Source organism: Sorex fumeus, unplaced genomic scaffold (genome assembly GCF_029834395.1).
Source record: "Sorex fumeus unplaced genomic scaffold, SorFum_2.1 ptg000044l, whole genome shotgun sequence".
In the NCBI taxonomy this organism is placed as follows: Eukaryota; Metazoa; Chordata; class Mammalia; order Eulipotyphla; family Soricidae; genus Sorex; species Sorex fumeus.
In genome coordinates this window covers 53,252,454-53,275,012 of record NW_026606101.1, presented here as the reverse complement: position 1 = coordinate 53,275,012, position 22,559 = coordinate 53,252,454, and the positions used below count along the sequence as shown (strand labels likewise).

The 22,559-nt window shown below is 40.7% G+C and overlaps 1 protein-coding gene across 4 annotated transcripts in view; it reads left to right on the top strand.

Annotated features, from left to right (window-relative positions):
- Positions 1-22,559, top strand: part of MASP1 (MBL associated serine protease 1) — an 89,720-nt gene that overhangs the window by 24,721 nt on the left and 42,440 nt on the right. For all 4 annotated transcript variants that reach the window (XM_056121335.1, XM_056121334.1, XM_056121336.1 and 1 more), the window contains exons 3-8: positions 6,911-7,088; positions 9,187-9,318; positions 11,770-11,966; positions 14,195-14,342; positions 18,708-18,826; positions 19,895-19,973. In XM_056121335.1, coding sequence (XP_055977310.1) covers positions 6,911-7,088; positions 9,187-9,318; positions 11,770-11,966; positions 14,195-14,342; positions 18,708-18,826; positions 19,895-19,973 — 853 coding nt within the window. The remainder of the gene's footprint in view (positions 1-6,910; positions 7,089-9,186; positions 9,319-11,769; positions 11,967-14,194; positions 14,343-18,707; positions 18,827-19,894; positions 19,974-22,559) is intronic.

Sequence of the window (22,559 nt, the reverse complement as noted above, 5' to 3'; positions counted from 1 at the left end):
AAACAAAGTCTCTATGAGTATTTTAAGAAAATGAATATTGGGGCTAAAGAGATGGTACAATGAGTAAGGCACTTGTATTGCACATGGCTGACTCAGATTTCCATTCATTCCACTCCTGAGCCTGCCAGGAGTGATCTCAGAGTGAAGAGGACTAAACTCCGAGCACCCCCGGATATGGCCCCCAAATCAAAATAAATAAATAAAATAAAATAAATATTTATGAGCATTAGACCTCATAAGAGGCACCAGGGAAGTGAGTCAGGGAGATGTATGATCATAAGAAAAGCACTAGTTGATTCTGCTGAAGCCCTGATGGGGCAACTACAGGAAACTCTGGCATTTCAAGACTTCCTGGGAAGCTGAAGTGGGAGCCATGAAAGGGGGCCCAAGAATAAAAGTTGATGGTTCTTAGCAGCTATTCTGTGGATTTGAAAACTGGTGATAATGAAACTGGACCAACTATCCTACCTCCCTGTTCTTTTCCAATTAAAGAGAGAGATACACAGAGAGAGAGAGAGAGAGAGAGAGAGAGAGAGAGAGAGTACATGAGTCCACCATCTTCCCACCTCTTGATATGTTGCCTTAAAATTCTTTCTCAACCTGTCATATGTGTCTCATCAATTGTTTCTGCAACCTCAGTGGAACCAGACCTTTTTAGTTACAATAGGTCTGGTCACTATGAGACATCAAAGCTATTAATTAGAATGATCATGATCACAATCACTATCATCCTGTTGTTCGTCGATTGCCTCAAGAAGGCACCAGTAATGTCTCCTTAGTCCTACCACTGAGATTTTAAAAAGTGCCATATTCAAGGCTCTTTCAGGGTTAGGAGAATGAGACCCATCATTGTTACTGGTATTTGGCATATTGGGTACGCCACAGGGAGTTTGCCAGACTCTGCCGTGTGGGCAGGTTACATTTGGTAGCCTGCCAGATTGTCCAAAGTAAAAATGAGATAATAAGATGTTGCGTGACCGCGAATTATTAATTAGAATGAAGAGTTGGAATAAGAATGGAGAAATTCTTGGTATCTGCATCTGTCTATTTTTGTATCTGATCACAAACAAGCCTTCAGAGAGTAGGTCTATAGACTTATAAATTCACAAATTCCTCTTTGGACAACTCTAATTTAGCTCTACATAAAAAAGAGATTCTGGAAAATGTGGTTCCCAGACTAATTAACTTGACAACAGGAAAATTCAGCATACTCCCTAAATGTCTGTCTAAATTAAGTCTAAGACACTCTTCTAGGACCTATAAGGGCTACCAGAGGAGTTGTAGCACCTAGATTGGGAGCATTAGTAATCAAAGTCTTCAAGAATTTGTTTTTTTATTTACTAGTCTTTTCCATAAAGGAATATGGATCTTTATTAGCCAGCAAGTCAGAATGATGTGGATCTGGATGCAAACTGCTACATATGACCTTGCTCATTCATTTTTAGTCGCCTGGCCTTTAAGTTTCTCATCTGTAAAATGAACAATAACTCCTGAGTGACCTTCTCCACATTGCTTTGAGGAGCATTTGAAAACTCTCAATGCTTTTGTTAAACTCCAATAAGATGGCTTTATGAACATGTAGAAAGTAGCCTTAACTGTTTTTTCATAGTAATGTGAACAATATTTTGCTGCCTTCCCTTAGTTTCACCTAGGAAGTTTGGGTTGAAAAGGTAGGAAGTTCACCAGTTTTGCCTTACAACTTTCTTCCCAATTTCTAGTTCTTTGCAGGTCCCTCCTCTTTTTTAAAAAATCAGGTGTTGATAGAAAGGGAGGATGATCAAGATTCAAAAAACTCCCAAGAGTCAGAGAAATAGTATAGGAAGTATCTCTTGCCTTACACACAGGCAACCTAGGTTTAATCCCTGGCACTTCATATGACCCCAAAGCCTCCAACGAGTGATTCCTAGGTGCAGAGCCAGGAGTAAGTCTGAACACAGCTGGGTGTGACTCAAAATACAAATAATACTATTAGCAAAAATCTCACGGGTCTTCACTATTCCTTCTGCTTAAAAGATCTCACGACTACTCCCAAACTACTATGTACTAATTCTCTCTGCCTTTATTTTCCTCATCTTTCAGTTCTTAAATCAGGAACATTTTCCCCTTATTAATATTTTCTCATTCCTTGAGGAGGGCGTTTATTTTTATTCTCTAAGCCCCTGGGACTGCCTATATCTTACTGGATACCATAAAATGACTTAAAACATAAGACTTTCTGAATCATACATTCCCAGAGGGATGGGACATGCTTAATAAGGTCATCCAGCAAATAAGTAATTTTTGGATCCTCCACATTATTTTATGGAGAGAATTTGGTGCATAAGTATTTGTGAAACTGAGTTTAGATAAAATAAAGGACATATATCCACTTATTGGTATCCTCAAGTCTGAAAGGACATGGGTAATCCATCATGAGAATAAAAATGGAGAATCTATGAGACCATCCAGGTGGTTCTTATTATGAATTCTGTGTCTCCTTTTGAGATGTATCCCCTTCTTCATATTAGCGCAATAGTCCAAACAGTAGTGAGAACTCAACCTCATGCTTAACTCAGACGTAAATTATTTTCATACAATTTTATCAGTTGTAGCACATATTAACCAGGACCTTTCTGTTTAAGTTGTGGTTGGAGCTGTCATTGAGCCAATTCCTTTTTGGGAAACAGTTTATATACCCAAGATAAGGTGTCAGAAGGCCCTTGAGAAAAGTTGTTTGGCCAAATGTCTATGTCTTTTGTCATGCACTCACTGCGTTGGGAGGTTCCTGTCTTTGGGGTCAGAACAAACAACAAAACTGACATTAGGAAGTACTTGTGGTTATCTCTCTATACTCAAGCAAGTTACTTCCCCTCTCTGAACTTCAATTTCCTCTAGAGGAGGATTGAAATAACTCTTAATAATCACTCCCAGCTTTAATATTCCACAACTCTTTTCTGGGCTAGTGTCTGAATTCCCAGGACCCCAGATACCGACCTTCCCTTACTACCCAAAGGACATAGAGGGATGAGATTCACAAGAGATTCAGTGGAGTGGATCTTGCTTCCATGGTCTCGGGAATAGTGTGACTCTCCAGGTAATGACTATCTACCATTCAGTCATCCTGACACCTACAAGTTGCAGCAAAGAAGATGATCACATACATTCATTAAGCATCTCCATAACCAAAATTATTTCTGGTTGATTTTATTTCAAAGTTCCCATGCAATAAAACTACAGACTTTGGGGATATCCTGTTACAGAAAAGTGTTAATGTATCTGGAAGTGTTAATGCTTAAGGCATGGCTATTCTTTGGTAACTTATTCTAGTTATAGACCACAAACAAGTTCAGGCTCATAAAGTTTTCCAGTAGCAAGCAATATGTGTTTTAAAAGTTTGGCTCACCATCCTTCTAGTTGTTTTATTAATGTATGGTTGTGAGGACTTGTCTTAATATCCACTGTCCACTGTCCTCCAGTTGTTCATCAATTTGCTCGAGCGGGCCCATAATGTCTCCATTGTGAGACTTTATTGTTACTGTGTTTGGCATATTGAATATGCCACGGGTAGCTTGCCAGGCTTTGCTGTGTGGGTGAGATACTCTCGGTAGCTTGCTGGGCTCTCCGAGAGGGGAGGAGGAATCGAACCCAGGTCGGCCGGGCCAGCAGCGCAAGGCAAATGCCCTACCGCTGTGCTATCGCCCTACCTCTGTGATATTGCTCTCTCTATCTCTCTTAATATCAGGATGTCAAAATTAGAAAAAAAAAACTAGAGCTCTTATTTTAGTAGACAGAGGTGAGAAGGAGATTGTCTTGTTATAGTATATGTCCTCAGGAGAGGGAACAAAATTTTCAACTGCCAGATTTACATTAACCTTTTGTTACTACAAAGATCACCAAAACTGTGCACTTTTGTTGATGCAGTTACACATGAATAAATCCTCTTCCATAACATATTTACTCTAAATTGACTTATTTTTATTAAATGCTAATAACAAGAGTTTAGCTTGTTTTTATTTTATAACACATTTCTCACTAGTTAACAAGCAGATTTAAAGAACAGGAAATAAAACACTACATAAAGAAGACATAAAAGGACTTTTTCTTTTCTGGAGAAGTATTGCCTCTTAAATATCTCTCTCTCTCTCTCTCTTTCTGTTGTCTCTCTCTGTTTCTCTCTCCTTGCATCTCTCTGAATTTTTTTCAATGAATTTTTGTGAGAAAGAAAGAAAGAAAGAAAGAAAGAAAGAAAGAAAGAGAGAAAGAGGGAGGAAGGGAGCGAGGAAGGGAGAAAGGAAGGAAGGAAGGAACCTAAACATTCCTAAGGCATTATATAATCTGGAGCCATTCCATTAGAGGCAAGTAATGTCCTATAATTCAATATCCCCAAGCCTGTTGATATTCAGAGTAATATTCCTAAATTACTAAGAAAGGGAAACCATGATATACCTAAGAAAGCAGGGACTTATAAAAAGCACTTTAGAAAGTTTTCTACCTTAAAGAAAGTTTTTTTGCTGTTGTTTTTAATTACACTTAGGTAAAAATCTTAGCTGTTAGGGAAACTTTGTTAACCTAAATAAACCAAGTGTGATTTTCAAGGAAGCAATATTGGAGCTATGTGCAGATAGATATATTCTACAGAATAAAGGCTTCTGTGAATTCAGCTAGTATCTGTAGAGAAGAGAAAAAAATAGCAAAGCCATGATCTCATCTTCTGTTTACACTTCAATTCCCAAAGTTAGTAATTAATTGTCCTTGTATTTTGTTACTAAGGCAAATTGTTTTTTTTTAAACTCCCACTTATTTTAAATAAATAAATCGTTAACTTCAAAACAGAATGTCAAATGTAATGTCAAGACACTATTGACATAATAAGCTAATGAACAAAACAGTGAATCATTAATAGCTACTAGAGATAAAAGTCTTCGAGAACTTGTTTTTAATGACTCTGAAAGGCAGCAGAAATCATTCTTAGTAAGAGATTTTCTCATGAAATTTTATTAAAATGTCCATGAAGTTGTCAGGGGGATGGCTCAATGGCCTAAAGAGCACGTTTTGCATACTTGAGACCTGGATTCAATTTATGGCACCATGTTGTTCCCTAAGCAACATGCTAGGAGTAATCCTGAGCACTGCCAGAGTATAGCCCAATACCAGGAAAAGAAAAGAAAAAGTCCAATTATAGATTGCAAACACAGATATATATTTAAAAGTATCAAGAGTCATACCCAGGTCAGCCTCATGCAAGGAAAGCATCTAACCCACTATACTATCTCTCTGACACCCAGGATAGGTGTAAGATGATGGAATAGTGAGTAGGCCAAGGTTTGGTAGTCAAATGACTATACTAACCATCTATCATATTGTGTTTCCCAAATCAAACTCATAAAATCAGTTTTAGGCCATCAGTTTTTTATCTTTGCTTGGATTTTAAATTTGCACAGAGACACTTGGCTCTTCCAAAACAAGGAATTCTTTTAGCAAATAGGGAACTTTTATATCAGAATCGTAGCATAAACACACACAACATATTTCTGGATCATTCTAGTTCTGAGGTCCCTGGGACCATAGCCTGAGATGCTCTGCCAACCTGCTCAGACAGTTCAATGCCTAGGCAAAGTAATGCAGTACTGGGAGCCACTAGGACCATGTGTGACAATACTGGGGTCCTCATAGGTCATATTAATAAGAATAAAAATACTAGAATCAATGTAGTGCCAGGGATCCAGCAGGGGTCCCTATATATGCCATGGACATCCCTGAGTTATCTCTTCAGCCTTGATTCTAGTGTTTTTATTCTTAGTAATATGACATATCAGGTGGAGTTTTGATGACTTGGTTTCCCTATTCAAAAGTTCTCAATGTCTTATCTTTTACTCACAGAATTAAGAGCCTCTTCTTATTCATAAGGTCAACCACATTTTAGTTACAACCTGTCATTCCAAATTTATATCCCTGCAGACTCCTTGGCTCCTTGTGATTGTTAGAATACATTTTGCACCATATCAGTGCAAAAATGATATGCTGGATACAGCTAGAGAGATAGTACAGTGGGTAGGATGTTTACCTTGCACACACTGCTGACCCAGGTTTAATCCCCAGCATTCCACGTGGTCCCCGAAAACCACCAGAGTAAAGCCGGGAGTAAGTTATGAGCACCACTGTGGGTGCCTCCCTTCCCTGAAAGGATATACTTGAACTTTTGGTTCTTAATAACATAGATTTATGAGATGAATGCTGTCAGCCAAATCCTGTTCTATGACTAAACACATATTTAAAGAAAAACAATCTTACTCTCCTCTGATTTATAGGGAATTTTAGCACATTGTGAGTGTGTTCCCAGGTCTAGGTTCCCATTAAAGCAATTGTCAGACTATATATATATATATATCTTTGTGTCCATTTTCTTCCATATGAACATGTCCTCTCCATTCACAGTACTGTCTTACTCATCTCTTATTAACCCTAATCCCATGCCATGCTTAGTGATAGACACACACTTATGTTCAAAACATGAGTCATATATAAAGTTGGTAATATTTGTATGTAAAGTCTGTAGTAACAAGTTCCTATAAAATATATAAATATTATCTATAGTGAGTATAGAATGTATCTATATGGTTATCTCACCGTGATTCTTTTAACATTGTGTTATTTTTAATAAACAAGCCATTTGTGAAAAGGAATGAAATAAATGTCAAGCACCTTCTGATGAAGCTAAACAAAATGAATGAAACATGGTTAGATGTTAGACAATTTTGACTTAACCTGTGCCATTTTCTCTCTTTAGATGACTGACTATTACCCCCTTTCCTGGATTTCCCAGGCTTCCTGGTCTACTCAAGTTTCTTTCCTTCTTTTTGAACCTGGAGGCCAGCCTAGGAGCTAATTTGGGAAGCTGCTCATGTGGTTTCCTTTCTCTTTGACTCCTAAGGTAGAAACTGAAGACCAGGTGCTCGCCACCTTCTGTGGCAGGGAGACCACAGACACAGAGCAGTCCCCTGGCCAGGAGGTGGTCCTCTCCCCAGGCTCCTTCATGTCTGTCACTTTTCGGTCCGATTTCTCCAATGAGGAACGATTCACCGGCTTTGATGCCCATTACATGGCTGTGGGTAAGTCGGAAAATTGGATGATTCATCCCTAAGAGTCTCTTTCCTCTCTAAAAACTAAACATGTCTTATGCTCCCACACAGATTCTGCCATTAACATTTTAGTGAGTTTCTCTGTGACTATCCATCCATCAATTTTTTTTAATTGTGTGGGGGGCCATAACCAGGAGTACTAAGAGCTATTCCCAGGGAAATATGCTTATGGTATGAGGACTTTTCAGCCCTTTGAACTATCTCCCCCAGATACAATTCATATTTTTTAAGAATTTCGAACTGAATTTCAGACATCAGTATGCTTTTTAAAAACAGCACATGTATCATTTTGCTAGGGTTTAATACCTACTCACATTTTTTGTTTAACATAACATTTCCATACAATAAAATGCACAAAAAGTTATCAAGTTCTAAGATTTTTTATATTCATTTATAACCCAAAATATTAACAATATGTTAATCTTTATTGTCAACCTAGAAAGTTCTTGCTAATCATACCCCATTTCTACCTCAACATGGAGGCAACAATTCTTCTGAGTTTTTTCAACCATAGATTAATTGTTCCTCTTTTAAAACTTAATATAAATCAGCACATAAAATTATTTTGAGTGTGAATATTATATTACTCAAATAATATTTGAGACTCATTCATATTGAGTATATAATAATTTTGCTCTTTTTCATGACAAGGCAACTTTATATTTTATAAATACATTTAAATTTTTTCATTTATTCTCCAGATGGATATCCTTCTTGTTCAAGTCTTTTGGAGGACATGTGTTATTATTTCAATTAAGTAGATATCTAGGAGGATTATTGGGTCAAAACGTAGATTTTTGTTTTGATTTATGTAGATTTATTCTTATTTTATAATAAATTGCCAGACCTTTCCCCAGGCCACTATATATGTCTTTTACCAATATGAAAATATTCTCATTGCTTCATAGCTGCATCAACATTTGGTGTTGTTGGTTTTTATATTTTTAAGCATTCTTGTAGGAATGCAGTTAGTGTACTCATTATGGTTTTAATTTGCATTTTCATGGCAATTTGTAATATTAAACTTTTTTTGTATGTTCCTGTTGGTTTTTCAAGCATAATTTTGTGGAAAAAAATTCTGTTCAAATATGGGAGATTGATCATGTATATTTATAATTCCAAAGCCTAGCATGGGGCTTGGCCTGTATTATGAATTTAGAAAGAGCTCAGAAATCATAAGATCTGAGCTCTGGGGTTACTGCTTAATTTGAATACTAACTCTAATACTCTTTTTTATTATTATTAAAGAATTAGGATTTTTATTATTATTAAAGAATTAGGATTTACAAAGTTATTGATAGTTGAGTTTTACGCATATATAGTTGAGTTTCACCACTACCAGCATCAACTTCCCTCTACCAGTGTTCCCATACTCTCTCCCATCCCCACCCTCCACCCCATCCCTGCCTGTTCATTTGACCGGCACATTACAAAGTTTCAGCGGATGCAGCTTATATCTCATGTTTTCAGTTTCATTGAATCTGTTTTGGACAGATGGCTACTCTACTCACCCGTACCACCAGTATAAAACTGAAGCCCTGGTGCCTATTCACCCATTACTTCCAATTTTTTTCTTCCCCACTTGATATCTTTCCTTCTCCTCTCCAAATATTGGGGTCGAGGATGATCTAGACATCCCCCTTTTACTACATTTCCTCAACCAGTAATCTATATGCCGCAGATAAGTGAGATCACCTTGTATTTGTCTTTCTTCTTCTGGCTTGAGCACTTTCTAAACTGAAGTAAATTCTTTAACTCTTCTAATTCTCAGCTCTGTAATTTTGGAATAGGATAGTAATAGGCCCTCTTGCTATGGTTACTGTTCCCTGGGTTTAAACCTAGCTTTATGTGATAACAGAATCCTTTATTCAACTTCTGTGATCTGCAATTTCTTCATTTGAAAATGGGTATGATGGATATTTCTGGCCCTTCAGGGAAGATGAAATGAGGAGAATGCATGAATCTTCTGACACAACAAGGGACTCCTCAGCAGTGCTCTGTAAGCATAGCAATTGTCTTCATTGTCAGCCATGGGTTAAGTAACTGAAAGTCTCTACTTGTCCTGCAGATGTGGACGAGTGCACAGAACAGGAAGATGAGGAGCTGTCCTGTGACCACTACTGCCACAACTACATCGGCGGCTACTACTGCTCGTGCCGCTTTGGCTACATCCTCCACACAGACAACAGGACCTGCAGAGGTGGGGCTCAGGGATGGTTCTGTACATCATCACAGTTCCCAGTAAGATTATGAAGTGCTCAAAGGAAGGACAGATGTTTATTAGGAACAACTGCACATGAACTCAGGGGGCTGTGCCTCCAATACCAACACATAGACAAAATACTTGTACCACCTGAACATCAATTTTTGCTTTGCAAAGGGCTACATTCGAAAAGCACTAGATTCTAGACCATCTGCTCATCTCTGGGCAGCAGAAACTTCTGGTACTTTGCCCCTACATCCTCTCTAACTATACAAATTAGCCTGATCAAGGCAATGAACAACCAATGAACAACTTCCCAGTCTCCATCTGAGCCATGAACTCAGAGTCCCTTTATTGCTTCTCTTCCTGACACCTTTAAGTTTCTCTGTAATAGAGAAACAATCCATAAGAGAGAAGAGAGTGGAGAACAAAAACAGAAACCATGGGAAGCAACTCATTCCCTCTCTCTCTCATTGTTCTTATTTCTCATCAGCCTGATGCAGTATCTGAACTGGGCTAGGGGTAGAGGCATAAAATGGTTCACCCAATTTCCATGAGAATCTTACTAACAGGTGGAGTAAAGCCAGTTGAACCAAGGTGGGGCTTTGGCAAATCCCAAGCGGAAGTATGTACACCCACAGTCAAACCTGAGCCTGCCTCTCCAAACTCTTCCACAGATGAAAGAACAAGAAACAGGAAGGCATTCTGGTCAGGAAGAGCAGCTTCTGCAAACATTCTGAGCTGTGACAAAATTTGTAATATTTGGGGAATTATCAAGAGATTAGAGTGAGGATGTATGTTTTAGAAAGATCACTTAGAAGCCAAGTGAGAGATCCCTGGAGGAGGACCAGACTGAAAACAAAGATTCTTGGTTTCTCCCTTCAAAAACGTCCACTTGCTTTCAAATAAAACCTCAGTATGAACCACTGTGTAAAGCAATCATACACAAGAATGTTCTTGAGGGGGTGGTATTTTCTAGAACATTAATTTATTTCATATGTGTTGTTGATTATATGCTAAGTATGACAGAAGCTAAAAAGTGAGTCATACCCTCCACCTCTTTTTCCTCTTTCACCACTGCTTCAGGAGCCTTTTAGAACTTGATTTTAGGGACTGGAGCTATAGTACGGTGGGTAGGGCATTTGCCTTATATGCGGCTTACCCGGGTTCAATCTCTAGCATTCCATATGATCCCCCGAGCACTGACAGGAGTAATTCCTGAGTGCAGAGCCAAAAGTAATCTCTGTACAAGACTGGGTGTGCCTCAAAACAACAAAAAAACTAAATAAATAAATAAATAAAACTTCATTTTCATAATAGCCCCTACTCATGAAATTTGAGTAAGACTGATACATTATATATGTGGTATATGCTATACATCTATCTGTATGTTATGCATCAAGGGAGGAACAACTCCATTCTCAAAGAACCAGTGTTAACCCCCATCATGGGCAATATTACCCCCAAGAGAATACTTGGAATGAAAACTGAAAACGGACAGTAATTCATGAGAAGTAATTCTAAACTTGTCCTGTGGCTCATGGCTATGGGTCTTCAACTTAATTATACCTGCTTTCTGGGCCAGAGTTTTCTCATTTGCAAATGAGTAGAATAAAAAAGAACTTAAAAAGAACCGACTTTTTTTTTCTTTTTGGGTCATACCCAGCATTTCACAGGCATTACTCCTGGCTCATGCACTCAGGAATTACTCCTGGTGGTGCTTGGGGGACCATATGGGATGCTGGGAATCAAACCCGGGTCAGCGTTGTGCGAGGCAAACGCCCTACCCACTGTGCTATCGCTCCAGCCCCCCAAAATTCTTTTTCAAGATGGATCAGTTTAAGGGTAAAGATTTAGTTGCAAATAAAGGAACTTGGTAGAGCTTAGTGAGGAACAGGATACTAGAACCCTGGGTTCCTAACTGTAATGCAGCGAGAAGAAACAGTAGAAGACTGAACTCGTGGTCTTACAGTCTGATAAGGACAAGAAAACCCAGACATGCCACATAAGTAGTTGTAGGTAGCAAGAAACAAAACAAGTTCATGGGCCAGAAAGAAAAGGTGTAAGTGAGATAGAAGGGTCAAAGAATGCTTTAACAGAGTCTTAGGGACAGGGGCTTGAGGCAAGAGCAGAACAAAAATGATCTCAAATCATCAGAAATGCCTCCTGTCTCCACTCTCCCTTCCACACGAGTACCAGAGAATTTGATAGAAAATATTTTATCACTCAGTTCCTTTGATTAACTCCCTTTAACTCTACAAAATGATTAGGTGAGTGAGCTTGGGAGTCATTTTCCATCCCTGAGCTACCCCATCTGTAAAATGGGAATAATGATTGCTACCTGCTTGCATCTCAGATTAGTAGGGAAAGTGTGTGGTGAGCAGGTAGTAACAGGGCTGCTGTGGTCATGGGGGTGATATGTTACTTTGCTCTGGTATATTCCCACAGTGGAGTGCAGTGACAACCTCTTTACCCAGAGGACCGGTGTGATCACCAGCCCAGACTTCCCTAATCCTTACCCCAAGAGCTCTGAATGTTTCTACACAATCGAGCTGGAGGAAGGTTTTATGATCAGCCTACAGTTTGAGGACATTTTTGACATTGAGGACCATCCTGAAGTGCCCTGCCCCTATGACTACATCAAGGTAAGTTCTTCGGTGGGCACTAACCCAGGGGATGCTGGAAAATTTTGACTGAGTTGAGAAAAACTGATGTTCTCAGCCCTTTTTTCCAGGGTAGGGGTCCCAGGTGGCTTGCTTCCCCAGAAATAATTATATTTACCAGCTTGTACATATCCAGTCCAGTGTAATTGTGAAGTTTCAACTCTGCTGCTGTTTGTGGAGGGGAGTAATCAAATAGAAAACACACTGATGGGTAGGTGTAAGAGCTTTATTAGTAACAAGCTAGCAGGTTGAATGATAGCAGATTTAAGTCTTCAAAGTAGCGGTCTTGTCTGCACAGTCATAAGAAAACGTTGCTACAGGGAGAGCCACAGTCTATGGGCACAAATAAAACCCCCTATGGATGTCTCTCTTGGGTTCCCAGTCTTATTTGAAAACCTAAAGAAAGAATTTGACTTTTGGGAAGAACAAAATGAAAAAGACAGCAGTGCGGGAAGGGAACCTAAGGCCAAATCTGATCTTTAGACTTTGGGACAAGGTCAGTTGTCCTTAACTAATATTGATCTTTGGCCTAGTTTCATGGGGATTCCCCAGCATCCAAAATTAACCCTTTGTTGTCCTGGAAACTTTCTTTAATTGTGATGCCATTATGAAGCAATGCCTGCAGTGAAGGTGATGGGACCATCTTAGGATCCTGCACACCACACAGTATTCAGGAGATGTGCTTTTAGTCTTAGCCTGGGTCATACCCTATCAGGACTCACTGGTTTCTCCTCTCCACTAAAAGAATTCAGGATTCTGGAAGCCACCAAGAAAAGGTTAAAGAGTCAGATGAGAAGAAAAAGTTAAAGGCATAGGAAGGAACCCTGACTTTACAGGAGATGGAAAAATCTGGATCAGCTAATGGTGTTACTCCTTTCTATCCTTGCTCTCCTACTCCAAACCCCTTAGCTCCTGGCCAATTGGAAAGCTTCCCAGCTAATTTTCTTACTTTTATCATGCTCCTACACTCTCCTTCCATAAGCACGAAGGCTGACCTTTTCAAAGCCAGATTCCGTCAAGATTGCACTTTGGATTCAACCCTACACAGTGGGCCCTGTCATCCTTTCTAATCTCCTATTGTAAACTCCCTCTCTTACTGTCATACTGGCTGCTTCCCTGTTCTTTAAGCTTACCAAGTCCTTTGCTATCTTTGGCCTTAATTCTCTTACATATTATTTTCTCAGCCTGGAGAGTATTCTCCCCTCATCTTCAAATGACAAGCTCCTACTCATTCGCCGCATTTCAGATCCAAGGTCACCTCCTTATAAAGGCTTTCCCTGTAACGTATTTAAAATTCTTGTCTAGGGGTGAATAGATACAGAATTTAAGGTGCTTGCATTGCATTCAGTTGACCCCCATTTGGTTCCCAGCACTATCCAACCCCTCAAACACAATTGCAAGTGACTGCTGAGCACAGAGCCAGGAGTAGCCAAAGAATACCACCAGGTGTTAAACAAACCCCAAACCAAATTATTGTCTATTCTTTTACTTATCTATTGCATAAGTGATGAATAATATATGTTATATATATATTTTAATGAATAGATCATAGACTCACAGATTATATTTATTATATTACATATATGTGGATAATATATATTATATATAATTTAATATGTAGTATGTAATATATGGGCTGGAGCGATAGCACAGCGGGTAGGGCGTTCGCCTTACAAGCGGCCAACATGGCCGACCCGAGTTCGATTCCTCCGCCCCTCTCAGAGAGCCCGGCAAGCTACCGAGAGTATTTGATATGCCAGACACAGTAACAACAAAGTCTCCAATGGAGACGTTACTGGGCCCGCTCGAGCAAATTGACGATCAACGGGAGGGCCTTTACTTTACTTTTTATGTAATATATACTATATTATATATATAATCCTGGTTATTTTTTATAGCACCAACAATAGCCTACCTATATTCATTTTGGTAATTATTTGTTGTTAGTGTTCCCTAACTAGACTACATATTGTTCTAGAACAAAGTTCTTTCTATCCTGTACACAATGACAGGGCCGCCCATTGTGAATCAGAAATGAGAGCATGAAGACAAAACCATTTAGTAATGGGACATCACTAAAAGCTTCAGTTAGTAACATGGATTCGCATGGAAATTTCTAGAAAACCCAGGGTACAGTGTCACTGTAGTCCCTTGGAGCAGCCACTACTACTCATACACAACCATCCTTTTTCTCTCTCTTACCCTCACAGATTAAGGCCGGTTCAAATGTTTTTGGACCCTTCTGTGGAGAGAAAGCCCCCGAACCAATCAATACTCAGAGCCACAGCATCCAGATCATGTTCCGCAGTGACAACTCTGGCGAGAACCGGGGCTGGAGGCTGGCCTACACAGCAGCAGGTAAAGTGGCCTCATCTCTTGGCTATGCTTAGTCCTCACCAGCAGAAACTAAGACTCAAGGGATGCAGGCCTTGGGATGTCTGAGGGATGTGTTGAGATTCCTAGCACTTGCCAGTGAGTGGCTGGGAACTAAGACATCCTCTATCTCTCTTCTAATTCAATTCCTATTTATGAATGAGCAGCAGTGGAGGTGATTTTTAAACTAAACTTGTAGTGCTGTGTTTAGGGAAAGTTGTTTCAGGTGGGGGCGGGGGGCATGTGTTGGGGGGCAGCTTCCAAACAGTGCTCAGAGAACCTCTTGACAGTCCCAGCTGTTCACTTGATTTAAGTCCCCATGGTCTTAATTCACACCCAACAGTACTCCAGGCACTGAGCACCAGTGAGGTATATGGTGCAGGGGATTGAACACAGATAAGGTATATGCAAGTCTTGTGCCCTAGTCCCTGTACCATTCCCCTGGCCCCATATTTTTTTTTTATCTTATTACTGGCTTCATTTTTTTTTTAGTTTTTAATTTTAGGTAGGGCTACACCCAAATGGTGTGACAGTGCTCAGGGACCACGGAGTGCCAGGGATGGAACCCAGACCTCCTCTATGAAAAGCATGTACTAATGCAAAGCCTGTATTTTCATACTTTGAGCTAGCTCTCTGGGTCCACTTGCTTCAATTTTTCAGACGTTTAAAAATTAAATTTAACTATGATAGTTTGGGCTGGAGTGATAGCACTGTGGTAGGGCGTTTGCCTAGCGTGCAGCAGGCGCGGCTGACCCCAGTTCTATTCCTCCACCCTCTCAGAGAGCCCGGCAAGCTACCAAGAGTATCTTGCCTGCAAGGCAAAGCCTGGCAAGCTCCCTGTGACATATTCGATATGCCAAACACAGTAGCAACAAGTCTCAAAATGGAGCATTGCTTCGCCTTAGGAAATTGATGAATAATGGAAGGACAGTGCTACAGTGCAGTGCTATGATAGTTTAGGTCACATGTTTATAATAGTATTTACAGTTATGGTTTACTGTGCTAATAAACTATGCCTTATCACCCCCAAAGTGTCCAAAACCCTTCTGAATGCCCCTATGTCACTTCCAGTCCACCTTTTCATTCCTCTGCCTTCCCACAATATCCCCCTAGCTTAGTATTCCAAGTTTTGTAATCCAGGACAGAGGGTTTGCTACCATTTGATGACATTTTGCTACCATTTGATGACTGTTTTGCTTCTTATTGCGTTCCTGTATACACCACCGATGACTGAGATCATCTGAGATTTGTCCTGCTACCTCTAACTTATTTCACCTGACATCATACCTTCCAGTTCTATCCAAGTTGCAACAAGCTTCATGATTTCATCTTTTTTTATGACTTCATGATATTCTAATATGAATATATACCACAACTTTCTTATCCACTCCTCTGTTGTTGCATATCTGGGTGGTTTCCATATCCCGACTAGTGTACTAAGTGATGCAATGAACTTAGGTGTGCCTGTGTCTTTTGGAATTAATGTTTTGTATTTGGGGGTAGATGCCTAGATGCAGAATCACTGGGTGATATGGAAATTCCACTCTCACTTTATTGAAGAATCTCCATATTGTTTTACATAGAGGATGAACAAGATAGTAATGCATTCCCACCAATAATAAATGAAAGTTCCACATCCCACCAATACTTTAAAAAAATATATACTCCTTTTTCAGTGGTATGAGATGATATCTTGTGAGTTCAAAGTGTGGGGATACAATATGTTCGGTGCCTGATTGCTGCCTCCCCAGGCTTCCCCAGCAGAGGAAAAAAGAGACAGAGGACTTGTGGAAAGATGGTAAAAACGAACCATTTAATGCAGAGCTGTTAGCATACTTACAGAACATCTGGAAGCAGGAGGATTCGAGGTATAGGACTGCACGTAGTTGTGATTGATCATTTACAGAGGTAAAGTGTTTCGCTGGAGGCAATGCTCTTATTGATTGTAAATCAAGGACACACTCTGTCTCCCAGAGTGTTTTTCTCTTTCCTCTGGTTGTACATATTAAACAATTACATTTACTTCTTATTAATACAGTTATTTGGATAAAACACAGTAAGAGGGACTAGAGTGAGTAGTACAGCTGGTAGGGCATTTGTCTTGCACGCGGCTGACCCGGGTTCAATCCCCAGCATCCCATATGATCCTCCAAGTACCACCAGGAATGATTCCTGAGTGCAGAGCCAGGAGTAACTCCTGAGTATCACCAGTGTGATCCAAAAAGAAAAAAAAATCCAGTAAGATATATAGGTTCCAAAGGTTAGTTCTCTGGGCTCTGAGGGAAACCCTGTTGGGCTTTACCATAAATTCCAGACTAGGTCCTCAGGCCAGTTCAGTTTGTCCTGCCCCATGAGATCCTCTCTCTTAAATCATAACTGCTTGCATCAAGACTGTGCTTTTATGCATTCTAGACTGTACTATTTTGATGACAGATAGCTTTACCTCTCACTTTGAGCCCATCCAAGACCCACAATAGGACTTTCCACTTTATGGGGTGTTAGGAACTACAGCAACCAATGTTGAGTCAAGTGATTATGATGGACACCAAGAGTAGATATATTTCAATCAACTCCCAAATATTAAGGAGCATAGCATTAACAGTCTTTGTGTATTTAAGCAAGGAATATTGTTCTATGGTAAAATATGAAAAGGATATTGGGGAAATAGAAAAGCAAGTAATTCACTGCAAAGCCCAGAATCTCTAGAAGTTTTGACTTATAAGTAACCAAAACTGACTTGGGGAATTGTGACAATGGGAAGTAAAACATAAAGGAAAGATTAAAGATAAACATGGGGGCTAGGGGTGCTCTTACAAGACACTATAAGGTTCTCTGTGGGGGAGAAAAACGGGCAATTCACTGATGAAGTCTAAGGCACTCAGGGTTAAAATCCAAAAATATCTGATGTTTTTATTTGCATTTCCCTAATTTTTTTTTCAGTCTTGTCTCCGGAATGCCATCCATTTCATACCATATTTCCTTGGACCTTCTTTTTTCAGCCAGAACTCCAGTCTGGGCTGGAATTGGGGTGCAAATCTTGAGTTGAGAATGTTTTATCATGCAGTTTTGTCCCTTACCTTAGCCCTCTCATCAATACCACTGATGAAACTGACAGGCCTCAATCTCCAGCATCCCAAGGCAGCCAGCTCAGGCCTCAAACTCTGACAGTTATTTTATGCACGAGGTCTGCAGGACTGAGAAGAGGGTGGGCATCACTGAGATGATGCTGGGCATGACAAATCCACTTAAAAGATTCTGAAATCTTGACCCTTTACTTATCTTCATCTTCAGAGGTCTATTCTGGGGAGGGAGACTTGAAGAGAATATTATTAACAAAGAAGGTTTGTTCAGGGAAAAATATGCAGGGATAATCTCTGGTCTATGAATCCTGTTGGATGTTGCGTCTACAGAGAGAACTCAGAGATATATGATCCCTTTGAAGGACAATCTTGGAAAGAAAGGATAGTTTGGAAATGCTTTCTATAATGTAAATCTGAACAACTTGCATCATTATTATGTCTTATTAAGATTTATTAAAGCATTGGAAGTGCAGTTTGGCAATTCAAAAAAAAATAATAAAGGGTAATTTGGGGTCAATTTGAGAGGTCCAAGAGGCCAATAAATAAAAACTACTAGACTGGGACTAAGATCTATTATAGCAATTAGAGTTAAATTCCCAGTATCACATGATCCCCCAATATAGCTAGGTGTGATCCTGGACTCCCCCGGCATCATCCGGTGTTCCAGGTACCCCCAGTATCTCAGAGTCCATGCAGCATTGCAACCTCAGGCCCTTTCTTTGTAACACTAGCCTAGGTGCCATATCTCCAGTGGGGTGACTGGGCTTTCTGCACACCAGAGACCAAAAAAAAAAAAAAGTACCAGGGTACAAATTTCAACTGAAAGTGTTATCAAAAACTTTGTAAATTATGGTTTAAAAATATCAATTTTAAAATAAAATTAAAGCAAAATTGCAGAGGCAAAAAGATTGCTTAATTGAAGATGGAAATGCTGTTCTTTCAATGGGAGGGATCCGAAAAGGGGAGGTGCTGGGCTTCCTGGTCCTATAGGGGCATAAACTGAGGTTTGGTGACTACTCTGAAGGAGAACACAGAGAAAGCATGAGAAGAGGGACAAATTCAAAGACATCCAGTGCCCTTTTCCAGCCCTGAGTTTTGATGAAGTTAGAAGGTGACCTGCTCACGTCTCCAAAGTGAATTTTCTTCAGCGTCCAAGAGATTCAAGCCAGTCAGTCACGTGCTATGCTTCCATAGGCCTTTGGGAGTTAACTTGCTCCCCTTCAGACTCTATCTTGCTGTCTCACAGACTGTCCTTCATTGCTCCCACCAGGAAATGAGTGCCCAGAGCTACAACCTCCTCTCCATGGGAAAATCGAGCCCTTGCAGACCAACTATTCTTTCAAGGACCAGGTGCTCATCAGCTGTGACACTGGCTACAAAGTGCTAAAGGTACAAGGCACTGACTGGGGACCATGATGAGCTGCCTCAGAAGCTCTGCAGAGCCTCTCAGGGAAGATGGGTTTTAGCTCTTGACAGTCCAGTTTGCTGTTTCCTAGCTCCCTCAAACCTCCAAAATTGCTCTGAAAACTGCAGTTATCGGAAAATCCAAAGCTAGGATCTCCAACTATCACAAAAATGTCATTGACAGATCATGGACTGGTTTGAATTAAAATTTAAATATATATATGTATACACACACACACACACACACATATATATATTAAGAGAAAGAGAGGAGAGAGACAAAGAAAGAGACCGAGAGACAGAGACAGTGAGAAAGACTATACTTAGGACTAACAACCTTCATGTTCATTAGGCTTATCTGAGAGAAACTGGAGTGGGAAGCAGAGAAATCAATCAAAGGTGCAGGCAAATATGGCTGACTTTTTCACTCTTGAAATAGTGGTTCTCTTAGGATTCACTTGGTTGACTTTTAAAAAATGAAGTACCCACTCACCTCCCAGGCCCTCACTGAGACCAACTAAAGCAGAACCTCTAGGGGCCAAGGCCAGTGGTCAGTGGTTGGGGTTTCTGTTACACTATCCAGGTGAGTGTGATATGCAGTCAAGCTAGAGAACCACCAACCTCAAGGAATAGTTCTCTGCATGGAGTTCTGGACCACAGCATCTTCTGTTAGAATTGTAATCCTTGGGTTCCAGATCAAACCCAATGAGAGAAACTGCAGACAGAGGGCCAGGTGGTCTCAGGCAAAGTCTCAGAGATGCTGATGTTCAAGTTAGAAAAGCATTGCTCTGAAAGAGGACTCACAGGTACAGGTTTCCCTTCCAAGACCATTGTCCAAGCCTATCTCGTACATGGGCCTTGTCTCTTTCCAGACTTTGTTGCAAAAAAAGAATTCAGCTTCTCTTTCCCTTATCTGTGAAGTCACCCTTGGAGCCCATGGGTGGAAAATCTTGTCAAGAACAGCCAAGCTTGAAATCAGGTCCAGTTTGGCTAAGAGACAATGACCAAATCTACCCCATTCCTTTTCCATAACTTCTTCATGTTTCTTCCTAGGATGGTGTGGAGATGGACACATTCCAGATTGAGTGTCTAAAGGATGGGACATGGAGCAACAAGATCCCCATCTGTAAAAGTAAGAAAATATAGTTGGTTGATTATTAAAGAGCAGGAGTTCCCCAGGCCTTGGAAGTTTTCACCAGCGTAAAAATTTGGCAGGTGCACTGTCAGAGGAATAGGGTCAGGAATTCAGTGGACAAATAAGGGTGGAGTGAAAGATTATTAACACCCCTTCCAACAATAAGACTTTAGGATTCCAAAAGAAATGTCCTCTCGTAGTGAGTCTTACTTGCTAAAGATTCACTGGACCTCTGTCTGCCAAATTTGTTAAAGACATAGTGTGTCACTTGGCTTGAAACTGGCTCAGATAGTGGCTAGTTTAGGAAACTATTTTGGCATCTAAACCTATAACCTCACTAGTCTCAATGCGGACATCAGCCATTGTCACTAAGTCGTCTAGAAGAACACGTGCTCTAAGACTGTGTTGGGGCTGGAATGATAGCACAGCGGATAGGGCATTTGCCTTGCACGCGGCCAACCCGGGTTTGACTCCCAGCATCCTATAAGGTCCCCTGAGAACCGCCAGGAGTAATTCCTGAGTGCAGAGCCAGGAGTCACTCCTGTGCATCGCCAGGTATGACCCAAAAAGAAAAAAAAAAAAAGACTGTGCAGGAATGTCTGTGGTGTCAGCACAGTTGTCATGCTGGTAAATACAGTGGGAAAATCAGATTCAACTTTGCACTATTCTTGGGACCCAGAATTCTTGCCTTGGCTCTACTCCTAATGCCTCCTGTGACCCATCAAAGACACTTGCCCTTCACCATTGTGAAACACAGACCTAGGGCTAGTTAAATAATCTCAACTTTTTCAAAGTAGCTCCAAAGAACACAGTCCATACAAATTACCTTGTATGCTTTGCAAAAACCAAAAAATTGCTAACCACCAACCTATCCGTGTGATTTCAGAGAAAGACTTATGAGGACCACAGTTTTAGGGAACTTCTTTCTGATGACAGTGATAAGAAGAAGGTGGTGATAGAAAACTTAGGGAAGAAACGATGAGAAAGAGAGAGGATTTACTTTAGAACAGAGAGGTGAAGAGGCAAGAAGGAAGGTGATTCTGCCCATCCCTATCTCCTAACTGCATGTGAACTTGGGGACAGTGACCCTTCGCCATCTGCTAAATGACTGGGTTCCAGCTGGTGGCCTTGGCTGGAGTCAGAGAACAGTATGGGAAAGGGGGAATTTGTTAGAGCTTCAACAAAAAAGTTTCAACAAACATATATGTAGAGGTAAATAGGGAATTCAGATAGAAAAGACCAGAGGGAGATATCAAAGAACTCAAATGACAACGTAAGCATCCATGACCCCCTGTGGCTCATGTGACTGAGTTCTGACAGTTCTCTGCAAAGCATTTGGCAGCACAAATTAAGTGTCTTCTGAATGGAGGAAGATGAGGATTTGAACTGTAGAGCTGGATCTGGCTTCTGAGTCTGGAAGCTCTGCGCCAGGGGTTCCCAGTTATCTCCCTACTGTCATCTTTTCAGAAAAAAAATTAGTCAATGCTCCCCTGAAAGCCTATATTCTTTTTTTCTTTCCTCCTCCTCCTCCTCCTCCTCCTCCTCCTTCTCCTCTTTCTCCTCTTCCTCCTCCTCCTTCTCCTTCTTCTCCTTCTCCTTCTTCTCCTTCTTCTCCTTCTTCTCCTTCTCCTTCTTCTCCTTCTTCTCCTTCTCCTTCTTCTCCTTCTTCTCCTTCTCCTTCTTCTCCTTCTTCTCCTTCTCCTTCTTCTCCTTCTTCTCCTTCTTCTCCTTCTTCTCCTTCTTCTCCTTCTTCTCCTTCTTCTTCTTCTTCTTCTTCTTCTTCTTCTTCTTCTTCTTCTTCTTCTTCTTCTTCTTCTTCTTCTTCTTCTTTGAATCAAACAGGATCACGATCATCCTGTTGTTCATCGATTGCCTTGAGCAGGCACCAGTAACGTCTCCTTCACCCTAGCCCTGAGATTTTAAAAAGTGATATTCAAGGCTCTTTCAGGGTTAGGAGAATGAGACCCATCATTGTTATTGGTATTTGGCATCTTGGGTACACCACAGGGAGTTTGTCAGACTCTGTCCTGTGGGCAGGTTATATTTGGTAGCCTGCCAGGTTGCCCAAAGTAAGAATGAGATAATAAGATGTCGTGTGGCCACAAATGCGGCCTCGCACTTTCCAAAGCTGGGTTTTATAGTCTCTGGGTCTTGGCCGTTGATGGGATTCATGGCACCAGGGGGCCAGTTGGTGGGTGTGACCCCTGCCTACTGGAAGATGGAGGATCTGGGTGGAGGATGCTCAGCCCCAATCCGAGAAGGCTTGGAGATCGAATCACTGTAAAATTATTCATGGTGTAGTTTCAGTCATACAGTCATAGAGTGTTTCAACACCTCCACCAGTGTACATTTCCCAAACCAATGTCCCCAATTCCCCCCCCCCGGAAACCTATATTCTTTGGGGGGAAAGAGAAAGCCCTCCCTGCCCTCCCCTGCACCCCCTCTTCCCCCTTCATACACAAGTGCAGTCAAAGCTACCACTGGCTCCACTTTAGATTGTTTTACTGCCCCCTGCTGGGCAGTGTGTAGGAAACAATGCTCTAGATTCAGGGTCACTCAGACTCTTTGGGCCTCATTCTAGAT